Below are 19,543 nucleotides of genomic sequence, written 5' to 3' on the forward strand. Positions count from 1 at the left end.
TAATAGGTCAGATGGGAATAATTTAGCATCTTCTTCATTAATATATGCTAAGCCTCATGAGATGGGGGCTGTACATACTCTATTCCACCCTGATGAGGCATTCTGTATCTTTACAGCACTATCTGTAGCTGTAATAAAATACACACCTAACCAGACACATGGGAAATGAGACATATGCGTGGAGAGTTCATTTGAGAACTGAGCTGCAGGTAAAATACAGAAGAACCCATTTTTCCAGCCAAGCACAGATATTTTGTTCCTGGCAATTCCACCAAGCTCTTAACATGAGAAATGAGGTTGATGGATAAATCTGTGGTTTGATCATGCTCTCTCCAAACATCCCTGACACTTACATCAGCCCTTCCAAACTCTCGAGGGATGGTCTCACATTGCAGCCCAGTTCAGCAGGAACAGGCAGGGCTTTATCTGAACGTCCTGCAATGGCTACGGTTACTGTATGCCTGGATTTTCCTGACATGTCCCTTCTCTGGCCTGAAAGCCTGTCCTGTCTGGAAAGGGGGATTCTGAGGTTTCCTGGATGTTTGATAGCCATAACAGGGCACAGTCTGATTGGAATGAGTATGAACATGTGCACAGCAACACTGCGAGGTGTTGGCTGGATCTGTTGCACACACGCTGTCCACAGGCACTGTGAGTCCCATGGGCCCTGACAGTGTGAGATTTATTGCCCCTAAGCTACACTGCATGTGCACGGTTGCAGCTCTCTGGTAAACAGGAGAGCCATTACTGAGCTGGAGATGAGGCTGGAAGTGAGAGAAGGTGGACAAGGGGGCAAAGAAAGCAGCATTTGCTGGATCACCCAGAAAATCAGGCTCTTGCAAATGCATTCCCTGCATGTAAGCCTGTCAAGTTGTACTTACTTTCAGCCTGTGTAAGAAGCTCTCTGCCTCCATCCCCATACAACACTCTAGAGTGTCTGAACATCCCTGTCCAATGTATCTGGGATCCAGGGAAGCTCTGTCCCATTTTAGGATGGGCAGCAGAGCCCACAGCAAGAGTAGGCAATTGCCCAAACAGACCCCAGTTCCTCTCCAACAGCTGCCCAGCTTTTCTGATTTGCGCCTGCATTTTTCTCTGCATAGTTGCAGAGGCAAATTTGGCTTTGCCCTGGGACTTCTGAAAAATGCATCTTGTATGTCATGACCTGCTTGGCTTGTGACAACTGCACCAACTAATAAATGGGGGTGGAAAGAGAAATAGCTCAGCCAACTGTTTCCAGGGGACAGCGCTCGTTTATCTTGCTGGAGTGTGCTGTGAGCAGTGGGGGAGATGGCGGAGGAGGAGCCCCTGGGGCATGGAGAAGCTGAATATTGGCCCCGCAGCCACTTGCTGAGCTGAGGTTCTAGCTCTAAGCCTGGTGGACATCCCTCCTCCTCCAAAACTTGTCTTAAAACCCTGCCTGTGCGGGCAGCCCCTGCGCAGGCAACATGGAGAGGAGCATCTGGGTCTGCCATGGTGGAGCAGCTCCAGGCCCATCCAGCCTGGGGACAGGAGGCTGCCCATGGCATGTTTGTACCACTCCCCCTCTCCCTCTCTCAGTCTCAGCTTTACGGAACATTATCTCCCTAGCCACTAGAGTTTCGGAGAGCCCCCAGCTGCCCAGAAGCTAACTCTTGTGCTTTTTTTAGCAGTGGAGTGTCTCTGAGGCCTGGCTCTCACTCCTTAAATTCCTGCATTCCAGCCCGGCTGGAGTGATGCCCCCAGGCTGGGTCGTAATTGAATCCCAGGCGCTGCCGCCATCCCCAGAGGTAGAAGGATATTGGTTCCCTGGAAGTGCAGGGAGCCAGCCCTTGGCCTCCTCCCTGAGCCTGCAGCAGCCACGCTCTGCCCTGGGAGGCCAGGGGACACGCTGGGCTTTTTACTCTTTCTGACATTATGCTGGTGCATAGGCTGCCCCTGAGATCCCCTAGCCTCAGGGCACACATCACTGGATGGCTCTTACCTCGCACAAACACGTAGGCGCTGACTGCCGTTGTGCCCTCGATTTTGGCATCAATGTACTTGTAATAGCAGCGATAGTAACCCGTGTCGTTCGCCTGGGTCTCCGTCAGCACCAGGACTTTGCAGTACGGCTTCGTGCCAGTCCCCTCGCAGTCTTCTTCTCGAATTGCCCGGCCACTGCTGGGGGCTGCCGAGGCCGCAAACTCAGTCTCCTTCTCCTTCCCAGCAGGGTCCACCTTGCCCCCGGGCCACGACCACTCCAAGGGGTGCTGGCCTCTAGACACGGGCAAAAAGCAGAGTTAGCTTTGGGCCGAGCAGGGTGAACGCGACGGGGATCTAACTGTCCTGTGTGACTCTGTGCACATCTGCACATGGTCCAGCCAGCCGCTGCTCTTGGGCTGCTGCATGGAGGAATGGCCATCCGCTAAGGAGAAGAACAGGCTAGAGGAGATGGCAAACAGCTTTACTAATTGCTGGGCAAGCCCAGGCCCGTTCCCTTCCCTGGGGCCACCTGTCCCACCATGCTAGGCTGTAAGATGTCAGCCCACTCACAAGCAGGTCTCCCCCTCCCATGACTTAGTCCTACTGGTACTGTTGCCAGGACAGGGAGCCACACAGGGTCCTGAGGGAAAGGCTCCATTTATTCTCTACTCCCTCTCATTATTAAAAGGGTCCAGAGCTATTAAGAAAACACATGGATGTGTTGAGTTCCCTTGGCTCAGTGCAGCTGCTGGCTGGGGCTAGTGGTGTGATGAATGGAGTGGGAAGGAGAATGAGGGAAGGAGAGCAGACTGGAAAGAAAACGAGAAAGAGAAAAGCAGGAGGGAGTCAGGGATAAAAGACAGCAAGGAGAAAACAAGGGGAGGCTCAGCTGACCGCCTTCTGTCCAGCTGCCAGCTGTTTCCTTCCCCGCTGCTGTGGGAGGGGGTCCCTTGCACCGCACAGCACCCTGCAGGCCCTCTGACCCCCCGAACCCCCATCTGACCCGGGGCTGCTGCCCTTCCTACCTCTGCAGAGACACTGAGCTACAGACACCCCTCTGAGGGCATGACCACAGAGCCTGTTCAAAGACAAACGGAAAAGTCCAGAAACTGCAAGGAACCCCAGGACAGAGCATGCACATGTGCTTTTATATATAGCTGAAGATCTCCAGAGCAGGAGGCTTGCATATGCACGTGTACGCACACGCACGCGCTACCATAGCTTGCTATAACTGCACTTGTTTACTACAAACAAAACAAGCTTTTATTCCATGTTGGAAGTTTCCTTCTGTGAAATCAGAGCCCCTTTCAGAGCAAGGCCTAGTCCCCATTTGAAAGTTTGCCAGCGTAACTGAAAGTCACTTAAGAATGTGCAAAAAAAAAGGAATGGGAAAAAAGAAGACATCGCAAGAGACAGCTGTGGGGGTAAAATGGCCTTTTGTCAGCACCATTTGCTCTGTTAGGGGAAACTGGGTTCATCTATTATGCAAGTTGGGAATAGGCATGTTGGCACATGCAGCTGCTCTGCCAGGGCAGCTCTGCGGGCAGATGCTTTTAAGTGCAGCCAGACCGTGACTGTCACCAATAGCTGGATCCAGACAGCAAGGAGGAAGCGAGATAAGGTGCCATCAGAGGGCACAATGGCTCAGACGCAATGAGGACAGGATTTCTGTCCAAGCATGGGGGAAAGACCTGCCCCTTTGTGTTTGTCTTCAGCAGCTGGTTTGTCTTCCTGCAGACTTTGCTCTCTTCCAGCTCCCACTGCCCAGCTCACCATGGATGAGTTCAGAGACAGTGTGCTGCACTCTCCCTGTGTCACCAAGTACAAGGACTCTGTAGGCAGTGATGTGCCCCTGGGGACAGCCACGCAGTCCCTCTGACCCAGCTCAAACTTCTGCATTCACTAAAAATGCCATCACTGCCTGAGGCAGAACTGGAAGCACAGCTCCAGCCGCTTGTGTCCGGGAATCATGGCAGGCTTTTCCAAAGGATCAGAGTCTCACAAACACTTCAATGAAAAAAAAAAAAAGCCTTGAATTTTGAGTTTTTCTCATCCTATGCATGTACAGTGAAAACTAATAGTAAATCTGATCACCAAATCCGTAACACCTGGTGGCCTCTGTCATGCTCATTGCTGCGCTGCACTGGGCACAGGCCGTGAGGCTGGACCCCTCTCAACCCAGAGCTGAGAGCGTCAGACCCTGACTGAGCAAAGGAGCCCCAAAGCCCACTGCGTTTGCACAGGCATTTTTGGCACTCCACGTGGAGCAGGGTAATTGTACAAGTCTCCAGCGTTTCCGCTTTCTGTTTGTTTACCCACTGGGATTTTCACGCATTATCAGATCCACTTGTTTTATTAACCATCAAGGCTAGCAGTAGCTGAGTGACACATATTTATATAAACACGGATGGGCCAGTACAAACAGACCTGACAACCAGCCTGCGGGCAGCTCTAAACCAAGGCATTCCTTGCATCATGTGCTGCTTGACCAGATTCAGTGGGGACACAGAAGGAGTAGGCATTGGTGTGAGCCCAAGTTAGCATCGCTGGTGTGTAAGAGGACCAGAAGGCAGGGATGAGGGCAGGCCAGGGTCACTTGGCTTTGTTTCTGGATCTAACCTCTTCTGCATTTGGGGAAAGGCTCAGGCAGCAGTTTTGGATGGTTCCCTCCCTCCGATCTGTCACCTTCGAAGATTTGATCCTAAGTTGTTTTCTTTCAGCTCTCTGATAATGTGTCTTTGGGCAACAGAGCCTGCTGATGCCAGATGGAACCAGATGCACAGTAGGCTTCTCCGCAGCTGTTTTCCTAAATCTTTCCAGGACAGATGCTCTTCAAGGGAGACATCGCAATTAGCACCACTTTTCTTCAATCCTCTTTGAGGCTCCCAAGTGCGGTATGATGGGCAAAGCTGGCTGTGGCTTTGTGGCTTATCTGGGATAAGACAGATCCCTCATCAGCACCACAGAGGATGTTAACAGCAGTCACACGCGTAGGAAAGAGCAGCAGGTGTTGTGTGTCCCTGGACACTGTTCCAGAGCAGCCACGGCGTGGCATTGCCATGTCCTCGGGCGCCTTCAGCCCTGCCACAGTGCTCATTTCCTCCATGGGAGCCAAGAGGGCTCCAGGGTCAAATACTTCCTCTCTGCCAGAGTAGGGTTTGTGCATCCACAAGCATCTGCAAGTCAGCTCTATTAAAAAGTCACTGGGCAGCAAAGGACAATCTTGCCCTTCTTTTTCTAAATACCATGCCTGGATGACGCTCCCTCTCCACTTGAGTGCCCAGCACCTGCAGGATGGGATGGCACAGCCAGGACCAAGTTGATCCCTCCAGAGGTTTCTGCTGTTGTGCAGCCAGCTTCTGTGGGTTCTGCTCCAATATTCATGAGCCGGAACAGCACACGCTCTCTGCTTTTCCCCACTGCAGGCTGCCGAGGGCATGAATGCAGAGATTCACAATGTTCTTTCCTTCCTTCTTGGGATGGAAGCTAATAAAAGATGCACTGTCCGTGCAGGCATCGGCCCCTTTGCCCTGCTCTGCCACATACTTAGATTGAAACATCACTGGGGCTCTCAGCCAGCCCTGGCATGATCTGTATTTTGGGGAGTGCTCCTGGAGTGGTCCTTTGCTCTGTCTGGACCTCTCAAGGGTGCATTGCACTCTGTGACAGGGGGAACGTGCCTGTATGTAATGCCATTTGCAAAAACAGAACTGCAGCATCTGGTGGCTCCTTATGGGTGTGCTGTGTCTCTGGGTCTCTTAAGCATGCCCAGCTCCAGAGGCATCGCATATCCCATGACCTGGCACAGACTGTGGTCACCGACAAGGCTAGGTGGGCTATGGAGAAGTAGGGGGGCTGCAGAGCTGTGGGTGTGTGAGATCTAGACTGCTACAAGGCAGCCTGAGAGCGCAGCCAGCTGCGGGACTCTCACGCTTGGTGGGTGAAGCTTGAAAGGTGTCCGGGGAGTCTCACGCGGTGGGTTTTGAGCTCAGCTTTCTGTTGCAGCAGTGCTTCCAGCAGGCCCGTACTCCTGGCTCCAGGGCAGCTCAAAGAGCAGCCAGAGGACATTGTTCTCAAGTGAAGACCAGGGTCAAACTGAAGCCACCTCCAACATGATGCTCACCAGGGAATCCCTGAATCCTGGATTTGATTTTGTATTTGTTTCTGCCCTACCCTGCCCCACCACACTCTCCTTTGCCTGTTCTCTTGGTGGTCTGCATGTTTTTTCCCTTCAGCTTCCATCAACACAAGCCAGGTCTTCCCAGGGTGGGCGATGGTCCAGAGGAGAGGTTGGAGAAGCAGCTGGCTGTAATTAGAGATCCAGGGACCAGAAAAGATTGACTTTTCATTCAAATGAATGAATAGTGTCCCACAGTCAAAATTCTCTCCTCAAGACATTAGACAAACACAGGCTTGAGAGCTTAGAGGGAGAATGGGAACCTCTGAGCCATGCAGGAGATGCTGAGACTTGTCTACCTGTGGGTGGTGTGAAGGACCCTGCACAGTCCCAGGGAAGCACATCTAGGATAGCAGGATGCAGAGGCAGGGGGCAGCCATGGAGCATGTGGGCAGAGGGTACATGGGTTTTAGTACTGTTTGCATGTGGTCCTGCTTCTCTGCTGTTGGCCAGTTCAGTTCTGCACAGCACCTGGGAGTCAGGGGTAGGGATGTTCCTTATCTCAGCTGTGTCCATGCCAGCATGCCATATGGATACTGCCTAGTGAGCCTGAAAGATGAACCTTGACACTGCAGCAGGAAACAGGGAGCTCGCTGCCACTTGGAGAGACTCTGTAGCTTGTACAAGCTCCCTGCAAGAGTGGGCCATGCAGACCCTGCACTGGAAATAAGATTTTTTTTCCACTTCATGTGATTTTCCTTCATACTAATTGATACCTTACAAGTGCACAAGGAAAAAGCAATCTTGTCCTTCCCAGTCCAGGAGGGTTACCCAAAAAGAAAGGCTTTCCGCTTCATGGTGCTAAACAGGTATGTTCATGCTTGACTGCAGAAGAAACTTTCTTTAACCACACCTCTAACTTCAGTATGTCCTGTAGCCTTGGCTCAGTCTCCAAGCAATGCAGGGCTGTCTCTGCAAGTCCCAATTACCCATCAGCTCCCCTGCCTTAAGCTGCTGCAAGAACCCAGGTCTGTCCATTGTGTGTAGCACTCTCAGGAACCCTGCTCCATGGCAATCACCCAGGAAATTGGCAGCATGGGGCCGGTCCTGCAGCAGCTAGCCCCAGATGCCAGGCTATGGCTGCAGTGCTGCCTGACACAGAGTCCTCAGGGCACCTGCGCAGGGCTCGCTGTGGGCACTGGCAGTGCACACCTTTCCTATGCTCTTGAAACCACTTTCTGTGTCCCTCCCTGGGCCACTGCTGAGAAAGAAAGGGTCTGGCCTGATTATAAGCTCATTTGGAAAAATCTCACTAAATCTCTCTTCTTCCAAGGTTTCAACAGAAAGCGTCAGCCCCTCCATCCCTCCTGCAGAGAGAACTGCAGAGCACTGGAGTCCCCAGACTCCTCCCTCTTCCTCTGTGCTCCCCCCAGCATCTATATGGCTGACCGCAGTCCTCCAGCTCACATGTTTCCTACAACCTAGCACACACCATGGCTCCTCAGGTCACCAGATGAACAAGCCCACAACCACTTAGCTTCCCAGACTGAGTGCAATCAGTTCAGGATGGTGATCAACACTCTCTCCTCTGTCCCTATCCCTGGCTATGACCTGATTCACATAGTAAAAGCAATGCCGTCTGTTCCAGGAAAAGTTAAATATGTTTGTGACAGGACATGAACCAAGTCTTCACTTCACTTGGCACACACAAACAAGCAACCTTGCCAGCCAAGTGTTTGCTCCATGGTTATATATAACACCGAGGAACACCCATTTGAGGCCCACACCGAATTTATACCCCCATTGGGCCCTAGCACTCAGATCCCTAGCGTGGATCTGCTTTCAGCTACTGAACGGAAACTCCAGCTTTGTCAGGAAAATTGACCTTGGTCATTTCTCCCACTTGTTTTTTTTTAATTTTTTGTTTCCAAGATAGGATGTAGTGCTGAGAACGTGTAGAGCCAAGTGTCCCAGCATTGGACAAATCAGTTCAGGCACATCATCTTCTCAGAGCCACAGTCTCCAAAATGACCAGAGATTCTCCAGCTCCTCACACAGAATTATTCACCTGGCCTGGCCAGGACTTCTCTTCACCCCCACGTGTACAAGGGAGAGCTTTAAATCCCAGTTTCCTAGAAAAGCTGGAAGCCTCTCACAGCCACCACTAACTGCAGCCTTGCCTTCTCCAATGGATATTTCTCAACGTCCCCCAAAATGACCTGCCAGATTTAGGAACCAGAACTACAACATAGCAGTCCCTGTTGAGGTGAGAATAAGCAATGTCAGAGAAAGACAAGGAGAGTTAGGAAGGCCTGTTTCCCTAAAGAGCTTACAAGGAAGCTCTCAGATCACGCAAATCTTTATCTTCTTTCTGCCTGCAAGACTACAGCAGAGGTAGGAGACTGCACCATGTCCTCTGAGACATCTTCAGCTTCTTTTTCAATTAATTAATTAGATGAATTCACACTTGGTGAATGTGGCAGGTTTCTAATCAGCTGTGCTAATTTGCAGGTGTAACTGCAGCCAAGGTGTCCCTGGCGGGCTCTCCTTGCCTCGTCCTTCAACACTTACCAAGTAAGAGCAGTCTAGGCAGAGCCACTCGCCTTACCTGCAGGTGATGCTCAGCGTATCCTTGGTGTTGATGATGTGTTCCTCCTCGGTGATGCTAAGAGTAGGGGGGGTCATAGAATAGCTGCTTACCAGATCTGCAGGGAGAAAGGAGAGAGAGGATGATGCAAATATCTGCTAGCCTGGACCCACCACTGTGGGCAGCAGCTAGCTTGGCATCGTGAGCCGAGAGAGGGGCAAAGCCTCTTGAAGGAAATATATTGTAGGAGTCTGCTCTTCAGCAGCAGCTCCAGGGCTGGGGCCAGAGAGCCCCTGGGCTCAGCCAGAGAGACAAGCACAGATGGGGGCCAGAAAAAGAATTGAAGACCAGAAATCAGGGAGTCCAGGTGTGGCCATTCCTCACCAGGTGACTAAGATTGAGCTCACTTGCACTACTGCTCTGGAACGATCGTATCTGATAACTGGAGGGAGTCTGGTGGCAGATTTTTCTATAAGCAGGTAGTTTGCTGTAACCAGGGAACAAAAATCCATCTGCCCAGATACCACAAATGTAAACTCTTGTGTTTGTACAGAGATGCTCTCAGGAGCCAGCTGACATTCACTGAATGCCCTTCTCATGCCAGGCACTTTTGGGTACAGGCAGTCACCTGAACAGGACCAAACCTTTGGGGATTACAGCAGCCCCTTTCCCTGCACCACAGTAGGGCAGGCATTCCAGAATTGAAACTATCCAGGCTCAAGGATGGACAGTTAAACACATTATCACACACTACTCCCAGCTTTTGTCAGGGAGAGTCCCACTTCTCGTGTGCTTGCATCTCCGGCATGCCAGACACGCACCCTAAGTGAGCTCCTCATGGACAAAACATCTCGAAGTACCGGTTACCCTCAGAGCCGTAGCCCTTGTTTTTCATTAGCATGGTGTTGCTGACTGTCATTACTTCATGATCTTTATCTTAAAACTCCAGCTTCTGGAGACGTGAGATAATTCAAAATAAAAGTCTTGGTGACTGCAAAAACAAGCAAGGAAACTAACCAGAAATAGAAGAAAAAAAAAAAAAGAGTTGCGAAATGTGAAGCTGTGACTCAGGTAGATGCTAAATGCTAAGGAAGAAAAGAATGCAAAAACATGTTTCTAGCTTGATTTTCTACAGAAACGTGAGGTTTTTGCAACCACAGTCTGTGCACGTCTGCCTCATTCCCTCATCACATTAAAGCCCATGTAACAGAGAGATCTGGCAGAAAGGGAGAGGTCTCGAGGACATGGTGTTTCCATGAATTTCACAAGCAGAAGGAATACCATGTGATGCTTCTCCTCCAAAACTGTGGTGTGAGGACTGTGGGCCTTGGAAGCCCCTTGGTAGAGCCATGCCGTGAATGTTGGGAAGCCCCTAACCCTGCTCTGGGAGACACCAAATGGCCACCGTCCCCGATGACACAAGGCTTCTGAGACACAGTGCGAGGGGCTGGGCCTGTGGGGAAGCCGGGGTGCCCAGGGTCCACTGCCACCAGGAGAGGCTGCCGAGGGGGATGCGGTGGCGGAGGGACGTGCTGAGCGGCACCACCAGCACGGCCAGGCCAGGGCTGCCGGCCTTGTTCTCCCCGATTGTTCTCCACTTCCTTCCCGCCTGCGCGCGTCTCCGAGATGGCCGTCCCCATGGCTGCCCCCATGGCAACGGCGGGGTGCCGGCCATCTCCCCCCGCCACCTCCCGCCTCCTCTTCCCTCGCCTGCGTGAGGTGGCGACAAGTGCAGGGGCCGCCCCGGTCCACCTCCGCCTGCGCGGGGGTCCTGCTCCCCATGGCCCATTCTACAGACACCCTTCCCTCAGTGACAACAACAACATCGGCCATCGTTCGTCATTCAACATGCGGGCCTGGTCGGAGTCACCACGGCCCCTGGGACCGGGCAGCACTCAACCCCCATGAAGGACACCCTGCCTTGCGCCTCCAACCTCTCCTTCCCTGAGGGAGGGGACGTCAGATGACACGCACAAAAATGTGCCCTGGGGCTGTGAAAATAAATGAGCACATTTTTTGTAAAATCCCTTCAAAATGTAACAAGGTTTATTAAAAAAAGGGGGCGGGGGGGAGGAATCTGACTGCTAAGCTGCATTTCCTATTAATGCCGGACACGCTTATCCCTGTGCAAACACCACTCTCCAGAAGGCCACAGCCTGCCTGTCCATCGCCCCAGCAGGCGGCCAGGGGTACCCACTGCCCCCAGTGCGCTCAGCTCAAAATGTGAAAGATACAGCTCACCATTGGGCTGGCTGGGAACAGCAGACCCTCTTATCGTGCTGGTGCCCTGAGCAGTGAGCAGAAAGCTAATCCCCAAAACCCTGGCACAGCAATTCCTGTGGCTGGCTGCAACCGGCACTGAAGCGGGTCTCAAAACTGGGGCGGTACCCCTTTCTTGAACCACTAAAAAGAGTGGTCCAGGGCAGCAGAAGCCTCTCAGCCAATGCTATATACCTCAATGCCCTACTGTCAGACTTGGGGGGAGCAGGACGGCTGCAGAAATTACCCCCTGCCTCCCTTCATGTGCTACTTGGTGACCTGTTAGCAAACAACGCCAGGGGGTGGAGGGGAAGAAAGAAAAAGTACGATCTGTGCAGGTTGAGGCTGTGGGATTCCTGCAGATGCATCCTGTCCGCGGCCCTCCGCGAGTACAACAGGAAAAGGAACCACTGCTCCCTCCGAAAGCACCGTGGTGCAGGGCTGGGGACGCTCCTGCTGCTGGCAGTTAGCACTGGGCTGGCCCTTGTGGCTGTCCAGCCTCCTCGCCGGTCCCGGGCTGCTGGAAGCTTCAGGGACTCCTCACATCAGGCATTTGCTCCTCTGGGGACCCACTACTCACCCCAACACCCCACACTGGGGCTGGTATCTTGGGATGCCGATGCCCACAGCCATCCATGGCATCCAGGGCAGGCAAAAGGATGCACAGAGCCATTCCCAGCCTGAAAAAGTATCTTCAAGGCCATCAGCTTTCCCCCAAAAAATGCTCCATCCCTCTCTGTGCTTGCCAGAGGGATCCACTCCATTGCTGCCCTTGCCCTTTCCCACCCCAGGGGAATGTGAGCCCTGCTACAGCTCTCCTGTGTCTCACTCTCCCCAGCACTGAACTTGGTGCCGGGTTTGGCCATTAAATCTCTGCTAACCGACATACAGATGGTTTGTGTCTCCGTCAAATCCCAGGGTGCGAGGGAGATGTCTCCAGAGCATGGGACGTCTCCTCTCCTCCGAATCCCTCCTTCCCCACCTCCAACCCCAGTGATGCTTTATCTCCTTATCCCTCCAAGCAGACTCTGCTCTCCCGTGCACACCAAATCGCGCCCTTGTGCGGGGAGAGTATTAATGTAATTAAAAAGGCATGCGGCAGCCCCAGCGAGCTTTGTTTTTTCAAGATGGTTTCCAAGCAAGTTGGCAGCGGGATATTAAAATAAACAGAGGGGGATTGATGGGATGCGGGGAGAGGAAGCAGGATCCCACAGCCACTCACACCTTGTCTATTTTCAGAGAACTGCATTTCCCAGTGGTTTTTCTAGCCTTGATCTCTCAGTGCACGGCTCTGAAAGGGGCCAGGCTGCACCAAGGGCCTTCTCCTTATCACTGTGGCTCCTTCATTTTCTCTAGCCCCCTCCACCTCTTTCTACACCCTGAAATCACTGCTGCTGTCAGCATGGCAGGTCTGCCCGCTTGGGTCCTGCATCCCTACCCTGGGGGAAAGCCACACTCGCCCTGGAAAGCGCAACCCACCCCGGGGTGTCTCATAAAGACCAAGCAGCCCACAGGCTCCAGCACTGTGCCTGACCTTGAGCACACTGCAGAAAAGCCTTTCCAGAGGCCTGGTTTTCCCGTGTGATGGCTGCAGATGGCTAAATCACCACAGAGCAACACCAGCACCACCACAGCAAGTGGTGGCTTTGGAAACCCATGCAAAGGCTGCGTGTGGGTGTGGGTGGAGGTGCAAGCACGGCATGGCATGGCATGCCATGGTATGGCACAACACGGCTCCCGCTCCCTCTCTGCTTCCACTCGCAGGAAGCCCTGCACCGGATCCTCCCTCCAAGCCCCCCCATACCACCTCAGCCCCTCTCCGCTTCCCCTTCCCTCCTTCTCTGCTGAGTCGGCCCCGCTGACTGATTAACAGGGTGCCTTTCCGGAGAGGGATTTTGTTCATGCTCTGTCCTTCTCGCTGACTTCCTTCCCCAGCACTGGACTGGATCACTCTGGCCACAGCCGCTGCATGTCCCCAGCTAACCGGCACAGCTCACGTTCCTGCCACCAAACTTACTGCTTTGGGGTTTTGTGACCAGAGCTGCAAAATACCACGCACAGAGCAAAGCTGGTCCAGATGAGGCTGCACGCTCCCGCTTGTCTCCCTGCACCTTGCATACCCAGCCGAATCCAGCCTGCCTACCTCAGTGCTGTACTGGGGCAAAAGGTAGGCTGTAAGGGGAAAAAAAAAAAAAAGGTGTCCTTTCCCCTAGCAAAGCTCCCCTGCCCCTGCTACTGCCCCCCAAAAGACTTTGCTGTATTCAGAGAAAAATTCCCAGGCAATGAGCACCCCAACAAAATAAGGCAGAAACTTGAGGTCTTTCTACAAAACAGATTTCTGGCAGATTTCTACTAAGCAATCAATCCCCAGACCAAGGCTCCAGGATGGAGCCCGTGAATTTACCCACATCCTGCAACTGCAATGGAAAGCACTATGGATAACCTCTTCCAACTCGCTGGGCTCAGGCAGCTGCTCTGGCCTGTCCCTGGCTGGGGCTCAACAGCACTCTGAACGCCCTGGGGTTGCTCAGCACCCAGCGCTACCAGACAGACCAACGTGGATCCTCTTGCAAAGCGTCTCCCATTTTTCTTGGGTTTTATCCCCAGCCCAAGGCCTTGGCTGCGAGCTGTCCCTGAAGGCTGCAAAGCTGGTGGTGGGGCTCTTCCATTGCAAGGCGGGAAAGGCGTGCCCTCAGGCATGCAATCACGCACCATAGTTACTATGTGAGCAAAGACCTGCTCCTGGACAGCCAGCAATAAAATTCCAGTACCTTGCTGGCAGTTGGGGAAACAGGGACTGAACGACCCTTTCTGATGCAGAAGAGCAGCAATAGCTGGAACTGGGGGAGAGGGAGGAGAAGCCTTGCTCTGCCCTTTCTGCAGACTTCTCCTTCGGCTTTCCAGGCTGGGCTTGTCCAAATTAGCAGCATTTGCTGGTGAAACTGCATATGCACCATTTCCTCTTGCCCTGCAGGAACTAACCCCAGCACCACAGGTGCTATCTTCCCCCTCTGCTCCAGTTACCTCTTCCCCACCTGCCCCGTGCTGGTACAACTGGCTGTCCCGGTGCTGGAGGACCTGCGGCCGCCCACAGACACACGGGAAGTCTGCATGCTGGAGGCAGAGCTGGGCCAACTTCCCACCTACAGGGCTGAAGTTCCGCCACGGAGCGACCTCTCCTTATGCACAGGGCAAGCATCCAGCTGTGGGCTGGAGCCGCAAAGTGTGTCACATCATGCAAGGAGCAGGCAGCTGGCAGAGCAGCAGGGGGAATTTGGATGTAGAGCTGCCAGCTCCTCCTCTTCCTCCTCCCAGTGCTCACCAGCACGGAGGAAGGCTTGTTTTGCAGAGAGGTGAGATATCGCATGCGGCTGAGAAATGAATGGCAGGCTCTGGCCAATGTGGGGGTGAAACACCAGGTGTTTTCTCTCCAGCTTCACAGCAGGTAGGGTGAGCCCCAAACAATGACGGGAAAACAAAGTGGCATGTTAAAGGGCTCTGAGGGCAACATGGAAACAGGCTGAGGTGTAAGCAACGAATAAATTTAAAATGATAATGATAGAACACTGGAAATTCCCCAGAACTATGTATCTGCACAAGGGCAAAGGAAGCAGGTCCCTTCTTTTATGGGGTTTATGAAAGATGTTCCTTTTTCGCAACCCAGGGTTGACTACACTTCAGACCTGTCCCAGAAAGGGTTAAACACGGGAGCTGTGCTCCTCTGTGCAGGATCAGTCCCTCTATGCCCTGTCTTGTGCTTGGCAGCATCACTGCTTCAGCCAAACAACAGACCCCCACGCACCAAGAGCTCATTCAGGCCTGGGGCAACACCTTTCCCCTTCTCACAGTGGGCAATGCCAATGGTGAGACAACACTCCTCTGGTCTAGAGATTTTCATCCATGGACCTCAAAGCCCTGAAATGTCACCAAATCAAAGTGTGGTGGATCTGTGTCCTCACCATTTTATGAGGATATTCCCAAAGCATCAGATGTTCCTTTGCTCCAACTGGGGCAGGCTGTCCTCTTTCAGGAGACACAAGGAACTAATAATTATAGGAACTCAGTCAATACTGATAAACACGGAGGTGATCATCGTTATTGGGTGTCTGATCCCTCCTGTCCAACACCAAAAACATAATGAGACATTAACTTTGCTCTGAGACACCTGTGGGTAAGTTGGTGTATGGAGGCAGGAGCACCCCGAGTAGGGGCCAATATGAGGGCTGAGGAAGGGGCCAACGGAGCTGGTGGAAGTGATTTTTTCTTGGCACCAGCCTCACAGATGCCCCAAGCACCACAGGTCTTCAGCAATACCAAGTGAGAATAAAGGGCATTTGTCCAAATGGACAGGGCATTTGGGGGATGGAAAAAAAATTAGGGCTTTCCTCTAGCTCAGCACCTGTGGCCAGGGGAGATCCCAGCAAAAGCATGCCTCTGCCTGCCAGCCAAGTGGGGAGTGGGATGGGGTGGGCAGAGACGTGAGCAATGCATCCTGCAACAGCAGCATGGTCCCAGCACAAGTGGAGGAAGCAACAACCAGACCAGCAGCACCATGAGGCTGGGTGTTCTTTTCTGCTCCCCAGCACTCCACGGCAGCACAGCCGTGCATCCAGTGCCCCTGGATTCAGCCAAACAGCTGTTCTTTTCTGGCAAGGCACAAAAATATCTCAGGCACAAAACCACCTGCACTGATGGGGAATGAGACAAAGAAAGTCAAGCGCTCTCTCGGCTCCTTCAGCTTTTGGACTTCCAAGCTGGCAGCCTCATCAGGGGACAGAAACAAAGGAGCTTGAAAGCAGGAGCCACTTTCAAGAGAGCTGGGCTGTCCTGAGGAGCGAACTCACCTTTGTAACCTTTAGTCCTGGTCCCTTGGTGCCTCCGGGCAGGGATTTAAATTGGGGTATTTCACAAGCCAGATGCCCCAAGACAGCAGAGCACAGCTATGCCCAATGCCCCACCATGCTGCCACCTGCTTTTGGGACTCTGCACAGGCAGATTTACCCATGTCCTGGGGACCTGCCACCACGTCATCCCAAAGACGGGTCAACAAGCGCCTGTCCGGGAGTGTTTATCTGTCTGCCTTTCTCCCTCCGCAGGAAGCACTATCTCACCATCGCCCTGCCTCGCTCCAGCCTGGTTTCCTGCTCCATCCTGCCAGGTTTACCCTGCTTTTTCCTCCTCCCTTCCCCCTGCCCCACGGCTCTCAGGCCATGTTTGCATTTCTGTCTCCTGCCGTCTTTCCTCTCCCTACCCGCCCCCGCGCTCGCTCCCTACTCCATCCTCCCCAAGAGGCTACGTCCTGAGCCAAAGTTAGCCTCTGTCAGGTAGCCACATGTCCGGCCTGGGGCGGGGGGTCAGCCGGGGCCACCCTGCAGACCTCCTCCAGGATCTCTGCTGTCAGCAGCCGCCCCAGGCCCCAAGGGAGCTGGCTGTTTGCTGCTCTCAGGTCGGCGAGGGATGCTCCCGCACATCAGAGAGCTCATTTCCCCTCGGCGGGCCGCTGGCCCACCCCTTGTGCTGTTGGCCAGGGGCTGGCCAGACACCGCTTTGTTTGGGCCCCCATTCCCTGAATTGCTCTGGGTTTGTTGGCTGCCTGCTCCTGCCCGGAGAATCCTTTTCCTGCCTTTGAGATAGAGGATGCTCGAGCCATCTGTGCGTTTTATTTCCTTGTAGAAACTAACAAGCCGAGGATTGCTTCCTCTCCCTGACATTTTGGAGGGCAGCTCTGGCTCAGCGGGATGCGTGGGGAGGGGAGGGGGAGCCCAGCACCTTCAGACAGGAACAGGACCTATTCTGTCCACAGGATTCACTCCCCAAGGGGCAGAAATCCCCAGACCTGCCAAAACGCCTGTGGCAGCTCCCACTCTGCCACTGCTGTGGCTCTGCAGGAGCCCAAGGCAAGCCACCCTGCTTAGCATACATAGCCACCCTTCTTCCAGTGGCCCCTATTAACTGCATGGCTAAACCCTTGCAGAACTCAATTAAAATTATCCTCCCACATCTTTAGGACTGTCAGGTTGCTTCTTTTCCTGTTTTAATTTACTTCTTTCAAAATCTTGCCCTGCTCACATTCTCTGCCCCCGCAGGATGTGATTAACATGGCACAGAGAGAGCAGAGGGATCAGATGGCTTTAGGGGACCAGTAACAGAAGTCAGCACAGTTCATTATGTCTCTGACCTGAAGGGATGCAATGGATGCAAATGGTCCACTGCTTGTGTGATACGAGTGTTGGTCCAAATCTCATACAGGCATTGCCAGCACAAACAGATGGCTAGGATGGGCTGGGGACATCCCCCATGGGCCCTGGGGGTCTGGCACTCAGCAAGTGCCTTGGGAAAAGCTTGTACTGCTGCTACGTCCAGTTAACCTATTTGGGACTGCAGGATTCAGAGTTTAATTCCACCCCGTATCTATCCAGGTATAACCCCATGGGCTTTACTGGGCTGAGGTACGTCTAGCAGCAGTGGGTGCAAACCCAAGGGACACTAAAGAGACATCTTTGGACACTGATTAGAACTTATAGCCTATACAGTGACAAAGGGTAAATGTCTAAAGGAAATTATTATCCACCGCTGCTCATGCTGTACCTGATGAATTTACAAGGCAGATGACAAAGTAACTTTTCATGCAGCTCAGCTAAAATGTGGATTTTGCCACTGTGGGATACCCGCAGAGAGATTCCCAAAGAGAGGGACAAGTTTCTGGAGGACAAGTCACCAGCAGCTATTACACACAGTGATCCAGGTGAGACAACCAGGTCTAGGAGTCCCTAAACCACCCATTGCCAAAACAGAGCAGGTGCATCAGGGCAGGATCACCCTGCCCACAACAGAGCATGGTCCACTTTCCCAGAGCCCCAGCTGCCCACGCTGAGGCTGGTGACAGCCCAGGCAGAGCCAGGACCAGCTCCAGTACCTGGGCAGGGGCTTCCCCCAACAGCACCAGGGCTTAGCTGCATGGACACAGAGGAAGGGGAAAGCCTGAGAAGCAGCAGAGATAAGACCCTCAGTTTGGACATCATTAACTACAGCTCCATCATGAGCCATCCCCAGAGACTCAGGTGAAGCTCCTATCGAAGCAAGCCCCAGATATGCCGTTGGGGGAAGATGGAGGTCAAGCTAAATGAGGTCTCAGCATTCAATTCTTGCTGGGAGATGAGGAGCAGAGGCAGCTGACCGGGAAGTCAGAGAGAGCCTGAGGGTCGGCACTGAGCACAGAGAGAAAAGGGCAGCAGCATTTGGAAAGAAAAAAGCAAGTTGCAGGTTTGATTTTTCCTTGATGTGTGTGGGCTTAATTGCTGGCCTTTGACATTTAGCTCTTCCCAAGACTGCTGGCTTATGGACAGGCTGAGCAAGACACTGAAGAAACCCCTGTACCCCACTCAGGACAGGCTTCCCCAATGTGAGTAAATCCTGCGGACCCCGTCTGCCTCCTGTCTAGGCTGCTGCAGCCAGGCTCACTGTGCTGGGCTTTTTCAGGGTTCTGCAAACCATGCAGCTGGACTGGGAGGCACTATGCCAAGCAGAAAAGACCTGCTCCTCCATCTTCTTGTCCCTGGAGTTCACATCCAGATGTTTGCTACTTAGCTGTGAATTGAAATCAACTCGGAGCCCTCAAACCAAACAGCTGTCCTGGAGCTGGCAGTGCCTGTTCTCCTCTGTAGCACAACCCATCCACAAGTTGATCTCTGGCTGCTGAGTGTGAGAGAAGCTGATAAACGATAAGTGGGAAAGAACAGTTTTGTAATTAGGTGATTATCTTGGCCTTGGAAAACCTGGATTCAATTCCCCTTCTGCTCCAGGCTCCCTGCAAGCCTGTCATGCAGCTTCTTTGTACCTCCATCCCTGCCTGAGACACAGAAGGTAGGGCAGAAGTAACCGAGGGCTGCTTTGGCTTGGAAAAAAAGATACTCAAGAAAGAAAGGAGGAATCCTTATTTCTATGAATGAAAGATAACAGGAACAAAGAAAATTAATTTACCCCAGAGCCAATGCAACATTAAAAAGCTACATTAGATGTGGATGGGTCCACAAAGTAGGAAGCACAAGCAAAGGGCAGGAGGAATTTAAACTTCCTGATTATCAAAGCATGGTTTTCAAGCATTAAGTATAATCTAAAAATAATAATAGTAATAAAAAAGCAAAGGGAAGCATGGTCATGGGCATGACAGAGCGCTGCTGCCTGGGAAGCGGGAGAGCATGAACCCTCCTCTACAGCACAGCTTCTCGCATGCACACCCGCACGTGCGCACATGTGCGTTTGCACGACCCCTTCTGCTGCCTCCGAGGGGGTGGGCACGAGGGGAGGCAGGAAGATCACAAGCACACTCTCTTCAAAGGAGAATTAGTCATCAGAGGTAGCAGCAGAGGAAGGAAACCTCAGGTACGAGGTCAGATGTGCACAAGCAGAGAGGGCTGCTGGAAGAGCTCTGAGCACTTGCTGCAGATCTAAGAGCCCTCCTGGCATCCGCATGAGCAGGACAGGAGGTGCAGTTCCCTGGGGTAAACACATTTACAGCAACGTAGAAGATTTCAACCCTCCTGGAAAATGCTGCACAGCTCGGCTTTCTCCCATCCTTGAAAGCAGCTGGACTGGGCCAAACCCGGAGTCTTCCCTGATGTGGTTAATAAAAATCT

At 52.8% G+C, this 19,543-nt stretch overlaps 1 protein-coding gene across 2 annotated transcripts in view; it reads right to left on the bottom strand.

Annotated features, from left to right (window-relative positions):
- Window positions 1-19,543, bottom strand: part of FLT4 (fms related receptor tyrosine kinase 4) — a 60,443-nt gene that overhangs the window by 29,582 nt on the left and 11,318 nt on the right. For both annotated transcript variants that reach the window (XM_064458463.1, XM_064458462.1), the window contains exons 2-3: window positions 8,670-8,766; window positions 1,964-2,238 (exon numbers count right to left, since the gene is read on the bottom strand). In XM_064458463.1, the coding sequence (XP_064314533.1) occupies window positions 1,964-2,238; window positions 8,670-8,766 (372 nt within the window). The remainder of the gene's footprint in view (window positions 1-1,963; window positions 2,239-8,669; window positions 8,767-19,543) is intronic.

The sequence above is a fragment of the Phalacrocorax carbo genome, chromosome 8 (assembly GCF_963921805.1).
Source record: "Phalacrocorax carbo chromosome 8, bPhaCar2.1, whole genome shotgun sequence".
Lineage (NCBI taxonomy): Eukaryota > Metazoa > Chordata > Aves > Suliformes > Phalacrocoracidae > Phalacrocorax > Phalacrocorax carbo.